The 24894-nt window shown below is 37.0% G+C and overlaps 3 protein-coding genes and 1 non-coding gene across 14 annotated transcripts in view; 2 read left to right on the forward strand and 2 right to left on the reverse strand.

The window, feature by feature from the left end:
* The window catches only part of LOC138308224 (ATP-dependent RNA helicase DDX3X-like), a 28112-nt gene extending 22932 nt beyond the window's left edge, over nt 1–5180 (reverse strand). For 3 of the 11 annotated variants that reach the window (XM_069249201.1, XM_069249195.1, XM_069249194.1), the window contains exons 1-4: nt 5033–5180; nt 3307–3370; nt 2119–2187; nt 1385–1411 (exon numbers count right to left, since the gene is read on the reverse strand). In XM_069249201.1, coding sequence (XP_069105302.1) covers nt 1385–1411; nt 2119–2187; nt 3307–3370; nt 5033–5077 — 205 coding nt within the window. In that variant the 5' untranslated portion in view covers nt 5078–5180. The remainder of the gene's footprint in view (nt 1–1384; nt 1412–2118; nt 2188–3306; nt 3371–5032) is intronic. The other 8 variants (XM_069249202.1, XM_069249205.1, XM_069249197.1 and 5 more) reach the window with 3 other exon arrangements.
* A 487-nt stretch (nt 5181–5667) lies between these two features.
* On the forward strand, nt 5668–12161 carry LOC138308226 (large ribosomal subunit protein uL2-like). The gene is made up of 7 exons (XM_069249206.1): nt 5668–5767; nt 6479–6622; nt 8032–8173; nt 8594–8812; nt 10123–10238; nt 11604–11690; nt 12029–12161. The coding sequence occupies exons 2-7, from the start codon at nt 6485–6487 to the stop codon at nt 12104–12106; spliced, it is 780 nt and encodes a 259-aa protein (XP_069105307.1). The 5' UTR covers nt 5668–5767; nt 6479–6484; the 3' UTR covers nt 12107–12161.
* Nucleotides 8438–8505, forward strand: LOC138308369 (small nucleolar RNA SNORD37). Its single transcript, XR_011206126.1, has one exon. It is a non-coding gene; the product is annotated as a small nucleolar RNA SNORD37 (small nucleolar RNA).
* An 8392-nt stretch (nt 12162–20553) lies between the features above and the next one.
* LOC138307023 (uncharacterized) lies at nt 20554–21567 on the reverse strand. Its single transcript, XM_069247650.1, has one exon. It carries the CDS (start codon nt 21565–21567, stop codon nt 20554–20556), a length of 1014 nt encoding a protein of 337 aa, XP_069103751.1.
* Nucleotides 21568–24894: the final 3327 nt, after the last annotated feature.

The following is a 24894-nucleotide window of genomic DNA, read 5'->3' on the forward strand; positions in this document are numbered from 1 at the left end:
CGATTTCAACCCAAGCAAACTAAACACTGGTCATGGTTGAACACATCTGAACAAATAACATTGCTTCTTGACGATTTCTCTTTTGATATTAGCCAAGCCCTTCGTTAATTACCTCCCTTTATATTAAGTCTACAGCTTCTCATGTTATCAACATTGACTTCCCTGACTAACAACACTTGAGTCATAAGTCACAAACATACTGTTGCTACAATTTTTGAAAAAGTGATTATATATTGGTGTATGTGGTGTTATTTGTATGTTAAGTGAAAATTCTCAGTTTAATTTGACTGTATGTTAGAGTAATTTTATCAACATATACTACTTATAATTCCATAATAGTTTTCAAATAGTTGATGCCACAATGAATATGAACATGAAATCAGAAAATAATTAATAGGAAAATCAAATCGTAAAACAATGTTAATTATATTAAGTTGAATCTTTGGAATATAAGACACTGATCGTCAGCAAGTATAAGTTGTTTTTGACGCAATTGATTTCCATAATTTAGTAGTAGTACAGTCAGAGTTTCATATCAAACATAACTTCTATGACTTTTTTTTATTTGAAACTGTTAACATGTAGTAACTATAATATAATATGCAACTAGCCACTATAAACTTTGCAAAACAAATAAATCTTTTTTTAATTTTTAACTGAACAGAAATTAAAATAATGAAAATGATTATATATACAGACAACATCTATGAAGCCTCTATGAAGTCTAAACAGAGGCAATGAATGCATACATTATTGAACTAGCTGCTGAAACATGCAGCAGCAGCAAAATAACATTACAACACTCACAGAAATAGAAACACATAAAGCTACTATGTCTCCAAATTTAAAATGCTTATCCTACATTTACCCTCCCTATACGCATTTAACCAGAAAAACAACCATTTATCCTGTTTTCATGCAAAGAATTTTTGAAGACTGAGCAAATTAAAACACTTCATTCTGTTAAGATAACATTAGGTTTTATCTATCTTTTATTCTATATGTTTTTATTTTTTCACTTTTTTTTTTCTTCTTCTTTTTTCTTTTTTAATATCATACAAGTTTTCAGACTGTGTTATTGTCGGGTTCAACATTTGGGGTTGTCCGACTCCAACTGCCTGTGGTTCAATATTCTTATAATTTGTAAACATTTTGGATTCGGTAGAAAAACAGCCAAGACAAAAAGCTGACAAAAAATAAATTGCTGCTTACAGTTGACTGTCAAATACAAAGACTGTTTCTATAGCAATAAAAAATATGGAAGTTAAAATATATAGACAAATTACGTGTACAAGATAGCATGAACAGATCAACAAAAGGCGTTTTTAAAAAAAAACAATAAAAAGGATTGATCTAAGTTTCCTTTGGAAACCAATCTTCATACCAGGAACTACAGCAATACCACACAAATCTGAAAATGGAGACCCAACATGTAAATAGGACACAGACAGGCAGTGGTCAGGACAGAAATCGGACACAGTATATTGACAGAGATTTCTCTCTGCCTACTCCTATCTTTTTTTTCTAGGCCAAAAGAAATTATATGTATGTTTCAGGCTACATGACTGAGAAAAATAAGTTGAGTTGGTCTAGTGATTTTTCTTTATTTGCATTTTTTTGAGGTGGTAATTACTATATCACTAAGTAATATTTTTCACTAGCTTCAGATTTTATATATAGGCCGACTATAATTCCTTATTGTGATTTAACTTGATTTTGATACTAAACAAGTGTAAAAATTGAAGTTGAAACCTTCAATAACAACTGCTTTGATGATATTTTGAAAGAGTGATTAGGGACAGAGGTAAATACCAGAGTAGGTATAGTACATCAAGATGTACCTGAAACATACATATATATACATTTTGGCCCGATCTTTTAAGGCCAAAAACACAAGTAACAGTTGATCGAAATTGCTATCAAACCTAAAATTAAGTACGGAAAATATATAGATATATACACGCAAATTTAACACAATATTAATACCAAGTAATGACTCTGTATTATCAGAACTGAATCCCTTCCTCCCTCCAGTTCTAACTCCCGACCTACAGAATTGTACAACACCCAGTAATTAAATCAGACATAGTATCTTTACGTGTTGGGAAGATACAACACCTTGATGGTAGAATGTTTGCTCCTGAAATCTGGGGTTTACGTTGTTAGGTCGATATTTTGGTCCACCATCTACAAATCACAAAAGGTGTGACAATATCACAATGCTGTGATCTCAATGACAATCCCATCAAAATATAGCATTGAACTTCTTGCATATATATACTGTACAATCATGTAATGATCTGATCAAGTATGGGTCAGTATTTAGACAATTCATCTATCTACAAGTTGCAAATTCCTCTATAGTGGACCATGAATTTGGAAATTCAAAACAATATTGTGCATACTTCTGAAAAAGGTTGTGAAAATTGTGTTTTGAATTGTATATTGAATATAATGAGTAAAATAATTTTCATAATTTCCACACTAGCACCCAACATCTTCAGATCCAGAAAGAAATCGGAGTGAGGTCGTCATGCTGGCATTAAAAAACAGCCAAATAGTAATGATCACCTCGTAAAATTAAACCTTGTTCGTCATTCCTAAGACACAAAAATAATTGCATACCATCACCAGCTACCATGAGAGAAAAGTCTGGTGATTGATTCACCCTTTGTTTCTTGACTCTCATAAATAGCAAACTATTCTTTAACATATTGAAATCAAAAAGGTGTTTTGAAGGTGTCTTCTCCACTTCTTGCACATGTACAGGAATACACTTTCTTTGCGATAGAAACACCACACTGAATTAATTGGATTTAGTTTGTGTGGTTTCAAATTTTTGTCCATTCCAGTTTGGTATTTTTCCCTTAAAGTGCAGTAGTTAGAGACACAAACATGGTGATAAATACACAAATGTATATATTTGGTGATTAATATATTTTCAGTTTCATTGACAAGAAAAATGCTGATAAAAGATAATGATATCCGAGGAATAATAATTCTTTTTTCTCCGACTCAAATATTTTAACTGAAACACCTCTCCAAAAGCCATGTCTAAAATGCAATAATCAGGATCCTAACATTTCATGTATTAAAAGATATTTGATAATCATCAACAACCTTATTTTTTTCGAAATGTTAAAAGGAATGTCTGGGAGGACAAGAACAGAAATATGGGGTTTTCACACCACACTCCCTCATAAAAATTAAATAAATCTTAGATATATTGGCAAGCATGTTTCCACCCAATCATAGGAAAAATTATAAATGCAGCAATGAGAGTTAATTGAAATCTATTTTACTTACGACTGAAGTTATCTCCCCTGTTTCCACTGTAGGGGCGACCAGAGTTGATGTCTATCCCAGCAAACTGTAAGGAAAAAATGACAATTTTCTTAAAGTGAATAGTCAGGCAAAGGAAGGCAAATATCAGTAATGGTGTTGATATATCCAGTATAATTTCTTATGAAATATGACACAAGGCTTTCCCATAATTTCAATGGTCAAAGCTGGACAACGTAAGCAGAACTTGATCGTTGTTGATATATAAGGGGTTTTGAAAGACCAATGAACACATTTAGACTGGTTTCATATTTTGCCGGACTATTCACTTTAACCTTAGTCCTACCAGGTTTCATTTGGAGATCCAGTCTAGCTTTTGTTTGAAAGCAAATCACCAACTGAGCATAATTAAAGGAAACAATTAAATAATTTAAAGACGAAAACCAACTAAACATCAGCACATCAAGATCACATACAATTGTACCTTCAAATTATGATAGTCTTAGTTTTTTTTCATACAGATTCTTTTAATAATGAATGAAGTCAGGATCATGAAGTGCACAGCCACTTGGTTTCAGAAATTGAAGAGAGAAAGGAAGGTGGTGGTGGGGGAGCAACAGTAAAAATGGTCAAAATGTTGTTAGTTCTAGTTCTTCCATTCAAGGACGTATATGAGAAGGATAAGTCACACTGAGTTTTGGGCAAGACAGCGCAGGCGCTTTTGTGTTTGTGCACTGACTGTGACGTTGAGCGACGACTGATTTCCTTTGATATCCGCCGCCGCAGCCTTTGATGTAGCATGGGGGTGCGAGGGTTACCGTCTTACTTTCTGAAGCGTGCTGCCATTTCATGAGCGGTCGTATTTTTTTAACGATAGTTTAAGACATTTCTTCTAAATCTTCCGTCTTTAAAGCAAGTTATAAACGTTGTTAAATTTAATTTACTTTACATTGGTGTTTCGTTTGACTCGATAAGACAAGTATTTGTTGAGAAAAACGGTTTTTATTCCCGGTTCATAAGCGTCCCGCGTGGTGTTTAGTAGTGTAAAGAGACAGACACGAATCCTTCTCACTTATAAATCCTTGTTCCATTCAAATTATAAAGTTATGTATTACAAATGTTTTTAAAGATATTTTGTTTGATTCGAAAATTGTTATTATTAATATATATTATCTTATTATGTAAATAAACAAATAATGATTGAAAAATGAAAATAGTGTATTCTAGGCCTAGATTCTACATCAAAATTGTTGCCTTATATGTAATAATAAAAATAAAAATCGAAATAAAACACATATGCACTTTCTTGATTTACGTCTAACATAATTGTTATTATTAGGCCTATCCAGTAGGATACATTTTATGAAAGAATGTCTGTGGTCATATTGGTCTGAAATCCAAGTCGGCATGGATCAGCTGTGCATCGTGGGCCATGTGTTCTGTGTGCGGGGGGGGGGGGGGGCATCCAAGCAAAAGATAAAAGAACACAATTTTGATCACACTTGTGATTAAACTAACACGATATCATAAACAAAACATAGGAACTGCTGAAACTGCTCTACAAACTGCACTGAATTAGTAATTATTGCACAATAATCGTCCATTCTGGATACGCCGGTCGCCATTTTGTTTGATATCCCGAACGCGAGCACGTTGCTCGACGGAAAAATCAAATTTCCAAATCAACAAGACCAAAAAATGGTATGAAATCTAATCGAAATCATACTAATAACATCAGGTTAACACTTACTTGCTGTTCTAGACCCTGCACATTTTGAGTTGGAACATTTGACATATTATATTTTCGGATGACACTTTTCGACGGCTGCTTGCTTGATGGTTTAGGCCACAGTCCCTAAGCACAAAAGGGCTGATATAAATAGCCATGCAGTGATCACGTGATGGAACGAAAAATCGATTGTTTTTAATATTTAAGCAACCATTTGCACATTTTATCGTATTTGATTCGAGAGAAATAACTAAGAATGAATATTTGTCATGTAAAGAAGGAGAATTGCACGTTTCGTTGTCTTAATATCGAATAACTTTATGTAAGAGGAACAAAATATTAAAGTCTATTTCATAATTCCTAAAATATGTACATGTATTGTTAATGTAATCATCACATCATCTTGATCAAAGTAACATATTTAAAGTTAAAAATACCTTATGCTTATTATTACGTAAAGATCAAAATATTACTAAAATTGTCTTAATTTTATGACAAAATATGAAATATAAAACTGCAGAATAAATTCAATTTCAGAAACAGACTATATTACCGTAAACAAAACCGTGTTTTGAACGACAGTATTATAAGCTAGTATGACTAAAATTTATATATTCAGCACTAATACTGAAGTTTAATGAAAGGTTGTCTAAGAGTTTGAATGTTTTGCAGAATTATTGGGGAAGCTACTGAATTAAGCGACTTTGTCGTTTACCAACAACCAATCGGCCTCTTCCGGAAATCGGCCATTATTGAGTGAGTGGCAAATGTGGGCTACACTTTCAATCCAGTATAATTCTTGTCCATCAGACCCTATCTAATAGAAAATATTGATTTTTCTTAAAATTGAGTTATTGAAAAATTGTAAAATCATAAAATTAATGTTCTAAATAAATTCTATTGTGAAATTACGACATGATTTTTACGGATATGTGTCGTCAACCTATATCTCTTGTGTTTTGTCTTCATTTATGTATAAATGGACCTCTGATTGATATCATAATGTGCGTGCATGGTAAAAATGATTGGACTACGCAAAGTTTCCATTGTTTGCCGAAACTGTTTTCTTTATTGACATTTCTTGGGGATAATTCGGATGTTGTTCCTTATGTTTATAAACCGAAACTGACTCCAACACGAGTCCATGTGGAATGTGAATCGCTAACAGTATCCTCTTCCTCATACACTATAGTTAACAATCGACAATGCCTTCTATTATATATTTGTTAGCCTGGCAGTTTTGTATAAAATGTCCCATCGGTTTAGGGTATCAAATGGTAAACGAATATTTACAAAATAGGAAATTACGGACATCGAAGTATTCTTTTGGATTAGGAAGAAAAAATTGTATGTTTGTTAGAATTGACAAGAAGAAGAATGTGTGAAAAATCCTTCAGCATTGTATCCTTTTTCTACATTTAATTTATACAAACTTTTATTTCTTCAGCACTATCTGTTTTTTTGCAGAGCACTATGGGTCGTGTAATCAGAGCCCAGAGAAAGGGTCCTGGGGGCATCTTTAAGGCCCACACAAGAACCAGGAAAGGCAAGGCCGCTCTTAGACCAGTTGACTTTGCTGAACGTCATGGATACATCAAGGGTGTGATCAGGGTGAGATAAGCTCGCATATAACCATGCTGTAAGGGTGAAATTGGATATCTGTAAAAGCTCTGTGACTGTTAGAGGCAGTTATTAACATTACTCCAACAATGTTAGAGGTATAGCACGACGAGACACTTTTGATCATTACGTCGTGTCTAACCTCTAACAATCGAGGCAGGATTCAGACGGCGCAGAAATGGGCTCGATATAAATTCTAAATTTCAAGTTGTGTTTACACTAACCTTTTATATCCTGAAAGAATTATCCCAAATCATGTTAAATCCAAAATTCAAAACGTCACTATTGCACTGTTATACCGAATTTAGACATTTCTATACCCCCACCACTATTTGTAAGTCTACCTGGTCGCCATTTTTACTCGGTTGTTACAAATTACGGAATGGTGACGGAAAGTAAAAGTATCATTATCTATGAAATATTTTGTGGTATTTCGACTAAAATGCATTAATTTATTTAAATATTTCCAGAATCAATCAGAACTAATAAAAAATACTTGTTTCCGTGCATATAAACAACCTTGGTTACCACTGTTAATATTATCTTTCCATTTGATACACCGTACTATAATTTGATAAACCGGAAGTGACGAAAATTTGAATAGGAATTAACCTAGATTATACAGCGATGCTATGGGTCAGCTCTTAAATGTGTGATTATTCCTTGGATTAATGTTATGTCATACATATTCTTATACCAGGATGTGTTCATGGATAACTACTGATTCACGCTATACATGTTTTTTGACATTCTGGTGAGTTTTTCACTTGGTAATTAAGCGTCAAAGTTCCGCTCTAATTCGAGGGCGGAACTTGCGAAGACTCGTATAGGGTTCGGGCATTAGATCTCGATATTGCACATCAGAATTTTCTCAATATCGAGATCTAATATTATTGGATTATTATTAACATGTACTGTATTTGACCTAAAAGCACCACAGGCACTTGATGCAAACAAATTTGCATGTAATTTGAAGTAAGTGATATTGAAGCCTAAAAAAGGGGGAGGGGTACTTATTGGGTTGAATATGGTATATTGTATAGCAAACAAAAAGTAGCAAAAATGTTAACTGTTACTCAAATCAAAACTGTTACCCAATATGGTATATTGTATAGGAAACAAAAAGTAGCAAAAATGTTAACTGTTACTCAAATCAAAACTGTTACCCAATACCCATATGCCGGGTTGTGCCCTTCCTGTATAATATTGTTACTTCATCATTGAATGTTCAGTACTGGCCCTCCTTACTATGATTAAATGACCCTGGCTTTTTTAATAGGACGTAAAACTAAACAAACCAAATACTATGATTAAGAGTGGAGTTTCTTTTTTAAATCAGTTATTAAATTATGATATTCCCTGTCATCATGTGTTACACAACGTCAATGTATGTTTTTCAGGACATCATCCATGACCCAGGCAGAGGTGCTCCTCTCGCTAAGGTAGCATTCCGTGATCCCTACAAGTACAGACAAAGGACCGAGACTTTTGTTGCTGCCGAGGGCATGTACACTGGACAGTTTGTCTACTGTGGAAAGAAGGGTAATAATATTAAATCAATAAATGAAAATAGATGTTGCCTTATTGGTGATGATGGTAGGGGATGTTAGTGAAACGGTTACGTTAGACTGCCTGCCTGAATAGACTGCATGTCTGAAAATTGTTGGAAATATAATAGAGCAATTTTAAAGCAATATAATTTATCAATTCCTTGGTATATTACACATGCTCTTAAAACAGACTTAGATTTAATGAAACCACTTTTCAATTATGATGCTTCAAAAATTTGTTGCAAAGTTCAAGCAATGCAATGATGAATTAAAAAAATTCTTCACTTTGACCTGAAGTTTGTTGATGTGAATATTTTTCTGAATCTGAGCATTGATCCAAGCCATTAAAATAATTCTGAATTTAAGAATTGCAAAGTGAGTTGGAATTCTCATGTACATTAATGTATTTCAGCATCCCTTCAAATTGGAAACATTTTGCCTGTTGGAGTTATGCCTGAAGGAACCATTGTGTGTTGTCTTGAAGAAAAGGCAGGAGATCGTGGTAAATTGGCCCGTGCCTCAGGAAATTACGCTACTGTCATCTCTCACAACCCTGACACCAAGAAAAGCCGTGTAAAACTGCCATCTGGCTCAAAGAAAGTCATCCCATCAGCCAACAGAGCTATGGTTGGTAAGTTGTCTTTGAACCCAGCAGAAAGGTAGCATTGTCAATGTTTAAAAGCTTCGTTGACAGACACTCATATTAAGTCCAAAGAAAGTCTAGTACCTGTGTATTTCTAAAATACTAGAAATATGAAATTTTAAAATTCATTAAGAGATAGTACTATAATAATGTGATTTGTTAAAATTGTCCATATTCAACCCAGAGTGCATGAAAAGCTTATAAAGATTATAGTAAAAATGGTATTGAGGATATCATTTCTTTCAAAAAAAATTTCCTATTTGCAATCACATAAAATCTATTGTATTTGTTCCTTTGTTATTGTACAAACAAACTTTGAATTGGTTGTAGAGTATTGTTGACAACCACATCTTTCACAAGAATGTGAATCTTTGAAATGTCGAAAAAAAAATCATAGACATGGCATGTATGCATATTCAACAATAAAGGCAAATTGAAAAGATACTTCAAAGGGAGGAATTACAGCTTTGCTCTTTAGAGATAATAAGTGTGACACATGTAAATACCAGCTGCAATATACTGTTGGGCTAGAGAGAGACTTTCTCTTCTGAATTGTGATAGTAATCCTGCACTCTGTTTCTAAGTGTAATTATTATTAATTATATACCGGGTATATCACGTTCTGTAGTATTGATGCTGGTACTAAGTGTAATTATTATTAATTATATACTGGGTATATCACGTTCTGTAGGTATTGTTGCTGGTACTAAGTGTAATTATTATTAATTATATACCGGGTATATCACGTTCTGTAGTATTGTTGCTGTTTCTAAGTGTAATTATTATTAATTATCAGTGTTCAATCTACAATTATTTTTCGTGGGTCCTTTTCAATAGTTTTGTGAAAACAATGGGTCCCACAGTGTAATAGATATCCATTCCCAGAAATTTCATGGGTCCTTTTAAAATTCTGTGAGTCTAGGACTCGGGATGCGCACCTAGATTTATCACTGATTATAAACCGGGTATATCACGTTCTGTAGGTATTGTTGCTGGTACTAAGTGTAATTATTATTAATTATATACCGGGTATATCACGTTCTGTAGTATTGTTGCTGTTTCTAAGTGTAATTATTATTAATTATATACCGGGCATATCACGTTCTGTAGGTATTGTTGCTGTTTCTATGTGTAATTATTAATTATAAACCGGGTATATCACGTTCTGTAGGTATTGTTGCTAGTACTAAGTGTAATTATTATTAATTATATACGGGGTACATCACGTTCTGTAGTATTGTTGCTGTTTCTAAGTGTAATTATTATTAATTATATACCGGGTATATTACGTTCTGTAGGTATTGTTGCTGGAGGTGGAAGGATAGACAAGCCCATGCTGAAGGCTGGTCGTGCTTACTTCAAGTACAAGGTCAAGAGGAACTGCTGGCCTAAAGTTCGTGGTGTGGCTATGAACGTAAGTAAAAAAAGAATATTTTGTTACTAGGCATGTGGGTGTTTTCATGATAGGTCTGCAGAAAATGGTGGATGCAATCAAATATGACGCATTCCATGTAGTCTTCAGTGCATCTCTGTGTTGCATCAGTACTAATATCTTGTATCATTAGTAATCAGAAATAAATGACAACCTTTCAAGTGAAAGTTAATGAAGATTTGAATTTATTCTTTTATCTGCTTATTAACTTCATAATGCCAGCTGTTTTTAGCTGATGTACGATTATTTAATTTTCAAATTATTTTGTGTTACAAATAACATATGAAAGTATTTGTGTTTTAAAGTGAATAGTCGGTCAAAGAAAACCAGTCTAAATGCGTTCATTGGCCTTCCAAAAGTTCTCACATATTAATACGACTGTCAAGTTCTACTTAGTTTCCCAGTTCTGACCATTAAAGTAAAGAAAAGTTGAAAGTATTGAAAGCGAGGCTGCGTGGAAATGTAACCACGGACAAAGTGAGTCGGGAGGACGTTTTAGAATTTCCATACTTTAAATTAATTTCTTCGTACGCAGACAGATTTTGACGAGAGATTTTATTTTTCCATTTCATAAGAAATTATACTGGATACATTCACACCATTTTTACCGACTTTAGCCATCCTTGCCCGATTGTTCACTTTAAATAAGTTGTATTATAACATACATACATATCTGTAGGTATAATACTCATAGAACTATTTTTTTAACAGAGTATTAAGTTGTATAACAACATATCAATTTTGTGTTACAGCCAGTTGTATAACAACATATAATTTTTGTGTTACAGCCATTTGTATATAACAACATATAAATTTTGTCTTACAGCCAGTTGTATATAACAACATATAAATTTTGTCTTACAGCCAGTTGTATATAACAACATATAAATTTTGTCTTACAGCCAGTTGTATAACAACATATAAATTTTGTCTTACAGCCAGTTGTATATAACAACATATAATTTTTGTGTTACAGCCAGTTGTATAACAACATATAAATTTTGTGTTACAGCCAATTGTATATAACAACATATAAATTTTGTGTTACAGCCAGTTGTATAACAACATATAAATTTTGTCTTACAGCCAGTTGTATATAACAACATATAAATTTTGTCTTACAGCCAGTTGTATAACAACATATAAATTTTGTCTTACAGCCAGTTGTATATAACAACATATAAATTTTGTGTTACAGCCAGTTGTATATAACAACATATAAATTTTGTGTTACAGCCAGTTGTATATAACAACATATCAATTTTGTGTTACAGCCAGTTGTATAACAACATATAATTTTGTGTTGCAGCCAGTTGTATATAACAACATACAAATTTTGTGTTACAGCCAGTTGAACATCCTCATGGTGGTGGTAACCATCAGCATATTGGTAAAGCATCCACAGTCAGACGTGACACACCAGCCGGTAGAAAGGTATGTCAAACTCTTCACCTGCTGTATACCTACATCATGTACACATTACATCAATTCTTAATTATTGTGAAACTGATCAACAAGCTCCATCAATTAAATTTTAACTGATGAAATATTTAACAGTCTGACAACAAAAGTATAAAATGTACATATTGATAACAATATTATTTTTAAATGAACGTAAAAGAATGCAATACAAATCCTAGATTTTGCCAGAAGTTCTGTATTGTATTAGATTCTGTTAATTACATTCATTCATAAAGAAATGTATGCCTACTAGAGGGAGATAACTGTTACCTTGAATCGAGATGAATACAAGATTTTGTTGTTTTTTTCAGGTCGGTCTTATTGCCGCTCGTCGTACTGGTCGTCTACGAGGTACAAAGCAAGTCACCAAGCCAGGCGAGAAAGATTAAATTACAAAATTGTGATAGTGTACATCGGTCTATTAAAAACCCCTTGATGGTGAAATTGTTTTTGTATCTTTTGTTGTTTAGGGACATATTTATTCAGAGTTCCTTTGATATTTTTTCTTGTGAATATATATATTCAATGCCTTCAAAAGTTCTGTTACATATGTTGAAATATTCTGGTAATAAGAAATTACTGGCACTATATCTCAAAAGAAAACTCATGAAAAACAATGAGCTGGAGGTGATAAATATGTTGATAAATAATATATACTGTTGTCTTTACAAAAGGGTTTACATATTTCTGTACTTTATGTACAGTATTTGTAAAACTGCATGTGTAACAGAATATTTGGAGGGCAGTGTGTATGGGAATATTAAAAGTTTTTTTGCAATGCCTCCGGGTATCCGCCTTTAAATGTAAATATTAATGCGACATCTAGAGAAATAAAGGTCAGAGGGATCTTTGTGCTCACCATAGATTAATGTCTGAAAGAATGATCTTTTCTCTTCTTTGAAATAATGAATGCCTGTAGGGAACTTTCACATCAGTCTGCTTATTAGCATCAACCCATTTATTGTCCCTATAAATGACCATAGGACCACTTTTTGACTTTTGCATGGATCTGTTACTGTTACCAAATATGAATATGGAGAACTTCCATAACGGCTGCTTGTCTAAACTGGGGAATAAGAAGAATTTACAAATGGAATTTTTAAGGGAGATCTTTCAGTACTTAATGAGAAATAGCATTAAGAAACTTCCATGATCAAAATCCAAAAATAAGGTTTGTTGTCCCTGGAAGGGAGGGAGTTCTACTGGAAATTACTTATTTGTCTAGAAAAAATTCAGGACAACTCTTAAACTACTGGATCAATTCCTATGAAACTATGCAGCAGACTCCGGTTCCGGCCATTATTTTAGAGTGAAAGACATTAAAATGAAATAAAAAATCCTTCCGACCTACCGACCCTCTTTCTTTTTTTCCAACTTAACCCTAAACAATTTTTTTTGTTTGGCCTAATGAACTGTTTCCTGAGGCAGAGGAATACTTACTCTTTCATATGTGGATATGAAAGATAAGGATATTCTACGCGAGGGTTTTGCAACATTTTGTGATCCCGAGGGTAGAATATCCCTATCCTTCATATCCACTTATGAAAGAGTATTTTTCTTTCATACCTTGACGTTTTATTCCAATTTTACAACTACAATGTTCTGCCATTTTGAAATAATTTTGAAGAAATCCACGACTGACAGTGAATTTTGTTATTTTCGACAAAAATTCTGTTGTTTGAATCTTTTATAGTAAAACCAAGTTTGTGAAAAAGAATGTTAAAATTTTACAGAGGAAATAGAAATTTTGTTGAAGCCGTGACGTCACGAGGCTTTATTGCATGGGTAGCCATGAGTGTATTGCCCTAGACCAGCCAGTATTACACCCGTAGGTATGAAAGAAAACAGTTTATTGTGTGGTCCCAACACCGGATCCTAAGTTTTTAGCCCACCATCATCAGATGGTGGGCTATTCAAATCTGCGTCCGTGGGACGTCGTCCATCATCTGTCCGTAAACAATGCTTGTTATCACTATTTCTTAAAAACTACCGCAGGGATTTTGTTCAAACTTCACATGGAGGGTCCCCTTGGTCCATAGTTGTGCCATTCAGATTTTGTGGCTGGTCGGAAAAACAAGATGGCCGCCAGGCAGCCATCTTTGATTTTGGCAGTTGAAATTTGTTATCGCTATTTCTTGAAAACTATTGAAGGGATTTTGTTCAAACTTCACATGGAGGATTCCATTGGTCCCTAGTTGTGCCATATAGATTTTGAGGCTGATCGGAAAAACAAGATGGCCGCCATGCAGGCATCTTGGATTTTGGCAGTTGAAGTTTGTTATCACTATTTCTTAAGAACTACTGAAGGGATTTTGTTCAAACTTCACATGAAGGGTCCTCTTGGTTCATATTTGTGCCATACAGATTTTGTGGCTGATTCGTAAAACAAGATGGCTACCATGCAGCCATCTTGGATTTTGGTTGTTTTTGTAATCGATATTTCTTGAGATTTACGGAAGGGATTTTGTTCAAATTGCACATGGAGAATCCCATTGGTCCCTAGTTGTGCTATACAAACTTTGAGGCTGATCGATAAAAAAGATGGGCGCCAGCCTTCCATCTTGGATTTTGGCAGTTGGAGATTGTTATCGCTATTTCTTGAGATCTGCTGAAGGGATTTGGTTCAATCTTCACATGTAGTGTCCCCTTGGTCCCTAGTTGTGCCATACAAATTATAAGGCTGATCAGATAAACAAGATGGCCACCAAGGAGACATTTTGGAATTTTTTAGTTTAAGTTTGTTTCACAATTTCTTGAAAACTACAGAAGGGATTTTGTTTACACTTCACATGGATAGTCCCCTTGGTCCTTACTTGTGACATACAGATTTTGTGAATAGATGGCCGCAAAACAGCCGTCATGTAATTTGGCAGTTGAAGTTTGTTATCGCTATTTCATGAGATATACTGAAGAGTTTTTGTTCAAACTACTGAAGGGATTTTGTATACGCATGGAGGGTCCCCTTGGTCCCTTCTTGTGCCATACAAATATTGAGGCTAATCAGAAAAACAAGATGGCCACCAGGCAGCCATCTTGGATTTTGGCATGTGCAGTATTTTTTGAAGACTACGGAAGGGATTAATTTGCCCGAACTCCGAATGTATGATCCTGTTTGTCACTATAGTTGTGCCATGCAAAATTTGAGGGGGATCGGAAAAACAAAATTGCCTGCTTGGCAGCCATCTTGGATTTTGGCAGTTTTATTTTTTAGCCCACCATCTGATGATGGTGGGCTATTCAAATCGCCTTTTGTCCGTGGTCCGTGGTCCGCCCGTCCGTCCGTCCGTTAACAATTCTTGTTACCACTATTTCTTAAAAAGTGCTAAAGGGATCTTTCTCAAATTTCATATGTTGCAAGACAGAAGAGTCCTTGTAGAGATCCATAAAATCTTGAAAGACTCTTTTAATGCTATCTGTTCAAAAAACATAAAGGTATTATCATTATTTAGAAGTTTGGCGACCACTTAGTTATTGGTCCTGCTTAGCAATTAAACAAACAAGAGTGTGGCGACTGGTTTGCTCGTTTGCAGGGTTTGTGGTTGGGATAAACCAGCTGGTATTTGTCCATCATTGCAATAATAGAATCATCATCAGGTTTTTCCTCGTCATCTGCTTAGTGCTCAGCATTAAGGGACAACTGGTTCGCCCGTTGTAAGTATAATGTGACCTGGAGGGGTGTGTTGCTTGGTGTCTTCGGCGGCATGTTTCAGTGATATAGCGCTATAAAAAGGGCAACAGTTCCATTATACAAGAAGACACAACATGAATATACCGCAGTCTCCCAAAACATTCACCTCGTACAACATACACGCAACACACCGCATATATGGGAGGCTGTCCTTACACGAACATAGCTGTCAATAGGACGTTAATTAATCAATCAAACAAACAACCAAACCATTACAATATTCACAGAAGCGCTCACTAGGTTCCCCTAGGTCCCTAGATGTGCACATTGCATTTTGGGACTGATCGGTCAACAAGATGCCCGACCAGCTGCCAGATTGGATTCTGATAGTTAAAGTTTGTTACCGCTATTTCTCAGAAAGTGCCGAAGGGATCTGTCTCAAATTTCATATCTAGGTTCCCTTAGAACCTTAGTTGTGCATATTACATTTTGGGACTGATCGGCCAACAAGATGGCCGACCGGCGGCCATTTTAGATTTTGATAGCTAAAGTTTGTTACCGTTATTTGTAAGAAAGAAATGAAGGGATCCTTCTCTAATTCCATATGTAAGTTTCCCTTCGACCCTAGTTGTGCATATTGCATTTTGGGACTGATCAGTCAACAAGATGGCCGACCAGCCGCCATCTTGGATTTTGATAGTTAAAGATTGTTACCGCTATTTCTCAGAAAGTACTGAAGGGATCTGTCTCAAATTTCATAACTAGGTTCCCTTAGGACCTTAGTTGTGCATATTACATTTTGGGACTGATCGGCCAACAAGATGGCCGACCGGCGGCCATTTTAGATTTTGATAGCTAAAGTTTGTTACCGTTATTTGTAAGAAAGAAATGAAGGGATCCTTCTCTAATTCCATATGTAAGTTTCCCTTCGACCCTAGTTGTGCATATTGCATTTTGGGACTGATCAGTCAACAAGATGGCCGACCAGCCGCCATCTTGGATTTTGATAGTTAAAGTTTGTTACCGCTATTTCTCAGAAAGTACTGAAGGGATCTGTCTCAAATTTCATAACTAGGTTCCCTTAGGACCTTAGTTGTGCATATTACATTTTGGGACTGATCGGACAACAAGATGGCCGACCGGCGGCCATCTTGGTTTTTGGTAGTTAAAGTTTGTTACCGCTATATCTCAGAGCCCTGCAGGTAGGGCTTTAGAATTGTACCTGCTGCCCCTATTGCATGATCGTAAAAGGCGACTAAATTTAGGATCTTTTCTTTTCTTTTCTTCCTAACTGACTTTATCTTTCCTAATGCCTTCCTTTACACCGCCTCACTTTTGGCCTTGCGTTGAGCGTTCGCCCCTGTGAGGAAGGCTCTGGGTTCTGTCCCCTGGCCGAGACACACCAAAGTCTATAAAAGTGGTAGTTTCTGCTCCTGCTTAGCGCTCAGCAAACGGGGAGTGGGACGACTGGTTCGCCCGTTGTCAGTATAATGTGACCGGGTGGGGTGTGTTGCTTGGTGTCTTCGGCGGCATGCTTCAGTGATATAGCACTATAAAAAGGGCAATAGTTCCACTATACAAGAAGACATAACATGAATTTACCGCAGTCTCCCAAAACACGCACCTCGCACAACATACACGCAACACACCGCATACATGGGAGGCCGTCCTTACATGACCATAGCTGTTAATAGGACGTTAATTAATCAAACAAACAAACAAACAAAAATCTCAGAAAGTACTAAAGGGATCTGTCTCAAATTTAATATCTAGGTTCCCTTAGGACCTTAGTTGTGCATGTTGCATTTTGGGACTGATCGGACTACAAGATGGCCGACCGGCGGCCATCTTGGATTTTGATAGTTAAAGTTTGTTACCGCTATATCTCAGAAAGTACTGAAGGGATCTGTCTCAAATTTCATATGTAGGTTCCCCTAGTGTAACGTTGGAAGAATAACTCTCTCTCAAGATGGCTATCACATAACTGATTTATTGCATTTACGCGGGAGTCGCTTATGAACACAAAACAAAACAATGACAGGGCCGCTTAGGCGCTTAGAAATACAAGTCAATATGTTACATCTCCCTTTTTAGTACTTCAGTCTGTAATGAAACATTTAACCATAAATGCAATTGCTTTATACAATTGTGAACCATTTAAGGAACATTTGAGCTCTTTAAGAACCCTTTTAACACAATTCTAACTTTAACGAAAAAAAGAAAACACTTTTTCTTAACACTGTCAGTCAGTTAGCAAGATCATAGTCATCCAAGTGCTTTGGCGTGTGGATAACCCTTCCAGATCTAGTCGTCCTGGTGGTGCCGGTGCTGGTGGTTCACAGCATTGATCATCAGATTCGAACTGACATTCCGGAGTGTTAGAGTCAATGTTTGGATTTTTGGACACAATTGGAGTGTTGGTGTCCAAATACACTTCAGAGTCATTATAAACTTGCGGCGTGATGCTGACGTTAGACTTCCGCAGGAATTTACGATTGCGACGGAATACTTTCCCGCGTGGCGTTTTTACCAGATATGACCGTGGTGTCTTATCAACACCTTCGACGATTGCCGGCGACCATCCTTCGTCGGTTTTCAACTGAATCGTCTCCCCTGGTTTTAGCTCGGGTAACACTTTCGACTGACGATCATAATATTTCTTCTGAGTCATTTGTCGTTGCATTAGGGACGACTGTTGATTTGTAGGTTTGACCGATGGATCTAGAATGTTCGTGGCCATGGGGATGGTTCCCCGTAATTGACGATTCATCGCCAGTTGAGCTGGTGACAAGCCTATTCCCTCGATCGGTGAAGCGCGGTAGTCCAAAAGTGCAAGACTCATGTCAATCTTACTGTCCTCTGCCTTTTTCATAAGATTTTTGATGGTTTGGACACATCGTTCAGCTTGACCGTTTGATTGGGGTTATTTAGGACTTGAGGTCCTGTGTTCAAATCCCCACTCAGTGGCGAAATCTGCGAACGTTCGTGATGAAAATTGAGGACCATTGTCGGAGAATACGATTTCCGGGATTCCGTGCCTTGCGAATATGGACTTGAGAGCGGCAACTGTAGCACTGCTCTGTAGGCTATGTAGATGAACAACCTCCGGAAACTTAGAATAGTAGTCCACCCAGAGGAGATAGTTCTTCTCGTGAAACTCAAACAGATCTACACCAACCTTCATGAATGGACGTGACGGTGATTCATGAGGGATAAGTGGTTCCTTCGTGTTCGCCTTTTGGTATTTGGCGCAAATTTCACATCGCGACACAATATCTTCGATTTGGGAGTTGAGTCCGGGCCAGAATACTAACTCGCGAGCACGCTGTTTGCATTTAACAACACCTAGGTGTGATTCGTGAATTTTCAGTAACGTCTCGCGTCGTAGGGTTTTCGGAATGACAATTCACTGTCCGCGGTACACTAATCCATCGATTACGCTCAACTCGTCGCTGAATGTTGAATATGGCGACAGCTCGGGCTGTTTCGTTTCCGGCCATCCGTGTTCTATTGCAAGTATAAGTCTCTGGAGAGTCTCATCCTTCGCTGTCTCAGATTCTAGCTGCGTCAGCTTTTCTGGTGTAACACTTAATGTTGTGCGGATTTCGAGTGTTGCGACTTCGAGTTCCTCGTCAATGAGGTTTTCAGGCATTTCTGGGAGGTAAGCTCTACTGAGATGTACATTTCTCTGCCAGGATTGTAGACTAGTTCTATGTCGTACCGTTGCAGGCGCATAAGCATGCGTTGCAGACGAGGCGTTGTCATATGAATCGGCTTTTTATGTATCGCGACGAGGGGCTTGTGGTCTGTTTCGACTGTCACTTTTCGACCAAAGATGTAGTGATGAAATTTTTCGCATCCGTATACAACCGCTTACATTTCACGCTCTATCTGTGCATAACGTGTTTGTGTTTCAGTGAGGGCTCGAGATCCATACGCGACCGGTTGACCCGACTGAAGTAGGACTGCGCCAAGCCATTTTGAGCTGGCGTCGACATTGACGGTGACCTCTTCTCTGACATCGTAGAATTTAAGAACAGGTGCCTGTGTAACGAGAGTTTGTAAGTGTTTATAGGCTTTTTCCTGCTCTGGGCCCCAGTTGAATTCAATGTCGTTTCGGAGTAGAATCCTCAATGGCGCGGAAACTTCGGATTGGTTAGGAATAAATTTTCCAAGATACTGCACCGCTCCTAAGAATCGCCTTACACCTTTTTTGTCGACTGGTCTGGGCATTTCCCTTATTGCCCTGACCTTCTCGGGATCAACTTTCAAGCCGTCCTTACTGATTGTGTGTCCCACATACCTCACCTCGGTTTTACGGAGTTCACATTTCTGTTTGTTGAGTTTTAAGTTACGTTCACGTGCTCGTTGTAACATTAAACGTACGCGTTCGTCGTGTTGTTTGTCATCCTCGCCCCATACCAGGATATCATCAACAACGCACTCTACACCTGGGATACCTTCGAAGATTTCTTTCATTTTCTTGCAGAAAACTGTTAATGCCGAAAGGCAGGCGGCAGTATCTGTAACGCCCAAAGGGAGTGTTAAATGTTAATAGCTTTGAGCTCTCCTTATCAAGCTCGATTTGCCAGAAACCGTTTGTCGCATCAAATTTGGAGAAAACCTTCGCGTTGGGTAGTCTGGCTACCACATCTTCGATAGTCTCCATGATAATGTTCCCTCTTTATAGCCATGTTCAAATCACGTGGATCTATGCACACACGCGTTTTTTCAGGTTTGAGAACGACAACCATACTGTGAACCCAATCAGTGGGCTCATCTTCCTTAACGAGAACACCTAAACCCTCCATGCGTTCTAGTTCCGTTTTAACTCTCTGGCGGAGTGGCTCTGCTACTTTCCTCGGTGGGTGTACACTTAGTGTAACTTTTGGGTCAGTTTTTATGTGATATTTGCCCGCGATCTTTCCAAGACCTTCGAAAACATCTCCAAACTCATCTAAAATGTCATTTTTGGAAAGTGGTGCGCTTACAGGTTTCGATTCGACTGTGTGAATTCGTACCGAGAGAACAACATGCCTTTTTGCCGAGTATAGCCGGACAGTCATTATCGACGACATGGAATTTCAGTGAAAATTCCTGCTCGCGAAACCTTACTGGTAATTGCGTTGTACCGAGTGGTTTTATACGATGGCCTCCAAAACCGACTAAACCGTCCCGAGTGGGCTTTAACGGTGTTTCACAGTTCATTTAGTCCATCACGCGTTTAGGTATGACGTTGGCGTCCGCCCCTGTGTCCAACTTGAATTTTACAAACTGATCACCAAACTGTAGTGTTTCGAACCACTCATTGTCACGTGCCCCTGTGCTCGAGATTGTTCCTAAGAATAAATCCTCTGAATAACTTTCGTCACAACCAACAGTGTGTAGTTTCTTTTGTCGAGCGTTATTGTGGCTATTATTGCCAGACCTACATAAGTTGGCGAAATGGTTCATACGGCCACACGTGTGACATTCTTTACCGAAAGCTGGGCAAACGACAGAGTTACGTACATGTTCATGTCCACAGTTTCGACAATCAACGAGCAAAAGTTTGTTTTGTCGTGCTTGTGGTTGTTTGTTGTTGGGCTGGTGTTGGGGTTGTTTTGTCTTTTTATTTCCATACCGTTTACGGCGAGGGCCAGATTGTTTATGTACTGTGTGTACGGAAGCTTCATCCGCTTGTGGATTTTTAAGCATGCTGACCTGGGCACTGCTTATTTCCTGAGCTCTACAGAAATCAACGGCTTTTGTGAGTGGAAGATCAGTCTCACGAAGTAATCTGACACGTGTGCCTTCGTCTCGGATGCCACAAACGATCCTATCCCTAATGAGACTGTCTGTAAGCTCGTTGAAATCACAGTTCTTGGCCTTGTTTTTGAGATCTGTGACGAACGAGTCAATCGTTTTATTTACACCTTGAGATCGAGTGAAAAACAAATGTCTGAGGTATGTTAAGTTTTTGCGAGGTTCACAATACTCATAAAACTTTGTTTTTAGTACATCGAGTTTTTCTTTGTCACCTTCAGGGATCGTGAAAGTGTTATACACACGGCGGGCTTCAATTCCAGCTACGTGGAGGAATGTCGCGACCTGGACTTTTCCCGACTTTTCCTCTATACCTGAGGCAGTCATGTATAATTCAAACCCTTGTACCCATTCTTTCCAATTTTCGGACAAATTTCCTTCTAAATTTAGGGCTCCTGGAGGCTTAAGTTGCTCCATATTTCTTCTTTGACACCATGTAACATTGGAAGAATAACTCTCTGTCAAGATGGCTGTCACATAACTGATTTATTGCATTTACGCGGGAGTCGCTTATGAACACAAAACAAAACAATAACAGGGCCGCTTAGGCGCTTAGAAATACAAGTCAATATGTTACACCTAGGACCTTAGTTGCACATATTGCATTTTGCAACTGATCGGCCAACAAGATGGTCGACCGGCGGCCATCTTGGATTTTGATAGTTAAAGTTTTTTACCGCTTTTTCTCAGAAAGTACAGAAGAGATCTGTCTCAAATTTCATATCTAGGTTTACCTATGACCCTAGTTGTGCATATTGCATTTTGGGACTGATCGGCCAACAAGATGGCCGACCGGCGGCCATCTTGGATTTTGATAGTTAAACTTTGTTACTGCTATTTCTCAGAAAGTACTGAAGGCATCTGTCTCAAATTTCATATCTAGGTTCCCTTAGGACCTTAGTTGTGCATAATGCATTTTGGGACTGATCGGACAACAAGAGGCCATCTTGGATTTTGATAGTTAAAGTTTGTTACCGCTTTTTCTCAGAAAGTACGGAAGAGGTCTGTCTTAAATTTCATATCTAGGTTCCCCTAGGATCCTAGTTGTGCATATTGCATTTTGGGACTGATTGGCCAACAAGTTGGCCAACCAGCGACCATCTTGGATTTTGATAGTTTAAGCTTGTTACCGTTATTTCTCAGAAAGTAATGAAGGGAACTTTCTCAAATTTTATATGTAGGTTCCCCTAGGACTCTAGTTGTGCATACTGCATTTTGGGACTGATCGGTCAACAAGATGGCCGCCAGGCAACCGTCTTGAATTTTGTTAGTGAAAGTTTGTGACCACTATTTCTCAGAAAGTACTGAACGGAGAATTTCTCAAATTTTTATGTAGGTTCTTCTAGGGCCCTAGTTATGCCTATTGCATTTTGGGACCGATTGATCAACAAGATGGCCGACCACCATCTTGGATTTTGATACTTTTAAGTTTGAAAAGCAGAAAAAAGAAGTTTAAGTTTGTAAAGCAGAAAAAAGAAGCAGAGAAAAGATCCCTCTTTCATTTGTCAGACGTCAATCTTTGGTGGGCGCCAAGATCCCTCTGGGATCTCTTGTTGATACATGTATATCTCAGCAGAAATCTAGATTATCTTTCATCGGTTTTAAACTTAGACAAAAATCAGCAAACCAAGTTCAGAAATGATTTGATTCATTTTAGTATTTAAGAAACTGCTGAGGAGTCTTGTGCAAGCCTCTTGTCCTATATAATTACCAATACCCCTGTTCTCTTGTGTTTTACCAATTCAATGCATATGTCTCTCCAAAAGGTCTGTTCCACGTGCATTTTTATGAATATAGAACTATGTTGATCTGGATTATCGCTATAATCATCATCATGGTATTGATAAACTGTTTACCTTCTTCAACTCGCCCATTGATTAATTGTCCCCACCCTCAACAATTAAAATAATATCCCCGAACAAGACATCATAGACCACTTACGTCTTCTCAACACTAATAAACCAGCTGGCCCGGATACGATTCCTCCAAAATGTATTTAAAATGTTTCCAATTCGCTAATTAAACAACTGCATATAATATTGAACAAGTTTATTTCTACCGGTACTCTTCCAAATGTATGGAAACATTCCAATGTCATTACAAATTATAAAGGCAAAGGTCTACGATCTAATCTATCGGATTTTCGACCAATCTCTGTAACCTCTATTTTTTTGTAAAATACTAGATTTTTTTTTACAAATACATGTTAAATTTTCTATCAGATAATAATATAATTTCCAAAAATCGATCGAGTGTTTTTGCTTAGAGATTCACCGACTTCTCAATTATTGAATAAACATATATGGCTCAATTGTTCAACATTTGGATAAAGGTTAATTTCTGTGATATTAGTAAGGCATTTGGCCGAGTTTGGCATGATGGTCTTATATATATATATATATATGTATATATATATTTAACATGGTAACATGACGTGATGAATATGTGGTTTTCATCGTACTTATGTAAAAGGATGCAGAGAGTTGTCGTTTATGGATTTAGATCTTCTTGGAAAATCCTTCAGGTAGATGTACCACAAGGTACTGTATTATGTCCCTATTTCTTTCTTTTATACATAAACGATATTAGTGAAAAAAATAAATTCTACTGTAAAACTATTTGCTGATGACACATCATTGTATACATTTATAGAGGGAAACAGACAGAAATATCACAGAAAAAATATCGGTGGACAGACGCTTGGGTCCTTAATTACATCTTGACCTGGTTTTTCATAACCGTACAAAAGTAATTAAATGTAACGTTAATTCTATGGCTAGTTGGTTGACTCATAACAATTTCGTTTATAAATAAGAATATAAAAAGATAAATACTCAGAATATTGAAATATAAAATTGATAGAAGGTTTTTAACAACTATCTATACTTCTTGTATACGACCTGGGGCCGCGGTGGCCAAGTGGTTAAGATGTCTCGACATGTTACCACAAGTCCTGGGATGCGGGTTCGAATCCCATGTGTGGCAGTTGCCAGGTACTGACCGTTGGTCGGTGGTTTTCCTCCGGGTACTCGAGCTAGTATCGTGTGGTCAAATTGTACCCAGGCAGAATGAAACCTCTCAGAGTCAATCCAGCTGGAAGCAATACGTATAATTACAGGTTTAAGAAAGGGGACTAGTCATAATGCATTTTATAATGAAATTGGTATCGTAGTTCTAACTGAGAGAAGACATCTATATCAAAATATTTCTTTTTATAATATTTTCAACAATATCTGTCCTGATCATATAAAAGACCTGCTTTAACTCTTTCACCCCTATGTAACTTTATTAGACTCTACCATGCATTGATCTGGATAAGTCCATTATGATCTATAGTGGTGAAAGGGTTAACTACTTATTAACATCATAAATATGTATAATTTTCGTCATACTATATTGTTTCATATTCCAGCATCCAGAACGCATTTATACAGCCTTTTCCCGTCTTTAATGTCAGAATGGAACTCTGCGTCCTGTCCGTTGACTTCTATGTCATCCATACGTGCAATAAAATAGGAATGCTCACAATCTGGTTTACGATAATTTTCCTCTATGTTCAGAAGCATTAAAGGCCCACTACCTTTCCGGAGGAAAACATAAAGGTTTCTTAAAAACATTAATAACATCAGAAAATATATACCAATGGCCTAAGATGAGGTTACAACACCAAACATATTCAAGATTTCCTGCGTAATATATGATAACAATGGAGAATTATTTCGCTGTTTTGCCGTCTGGCGCAGT

The sequence above is a fragment of the Argopecten irradians genome, chromosome 14 (genome assembly GCF_041381155.1).
Source record: "Argopecten irradians isolate NY chromosome 14, Ai_NY, whole genome shotgun sequence".
In the NCBI taxonomy this organism is placed as follows: domain Eukaryota; kingdom Metazoa; phylum Mollusca; class Bivalvia; order Pectinida; family Pectinidae; genus Argopecten; species Argopecten irradians.

Excerpts from the sequence above, each read along its gene's own strand:
- LOC138308226 (XM_069249206.1), top strand. The coding sequence starts at position 6,485 with ATGGGTCGTGTAATCAGAGCCCAGAGAAAGGGTCCTGGGGGCATCTTT. Across the intron at positions 8,174-8,593 it reads TGTCTACTGTGGAAAGAAGG|CATCCCTTCAAATTGGAAAC; the intron begins GTAATAATATTA and ends AATGTATTTCAG. Across the intron at positions 11,691-12,028 it reads ACACACCAGCCGGTAGAAAG|GTCGGTCTTATTGCCGCTCG; the intron begins GTATGTCAAACT and ends TGTTTTTTTCAG.
- LOC138307023 (XM_069247650.1), bottom strand. The coding sequence starts at position 21,567 with ATGGAGCAACTTAAGCCTCCAGGAGCCCTAAATTTAGAAGGAAATTTG.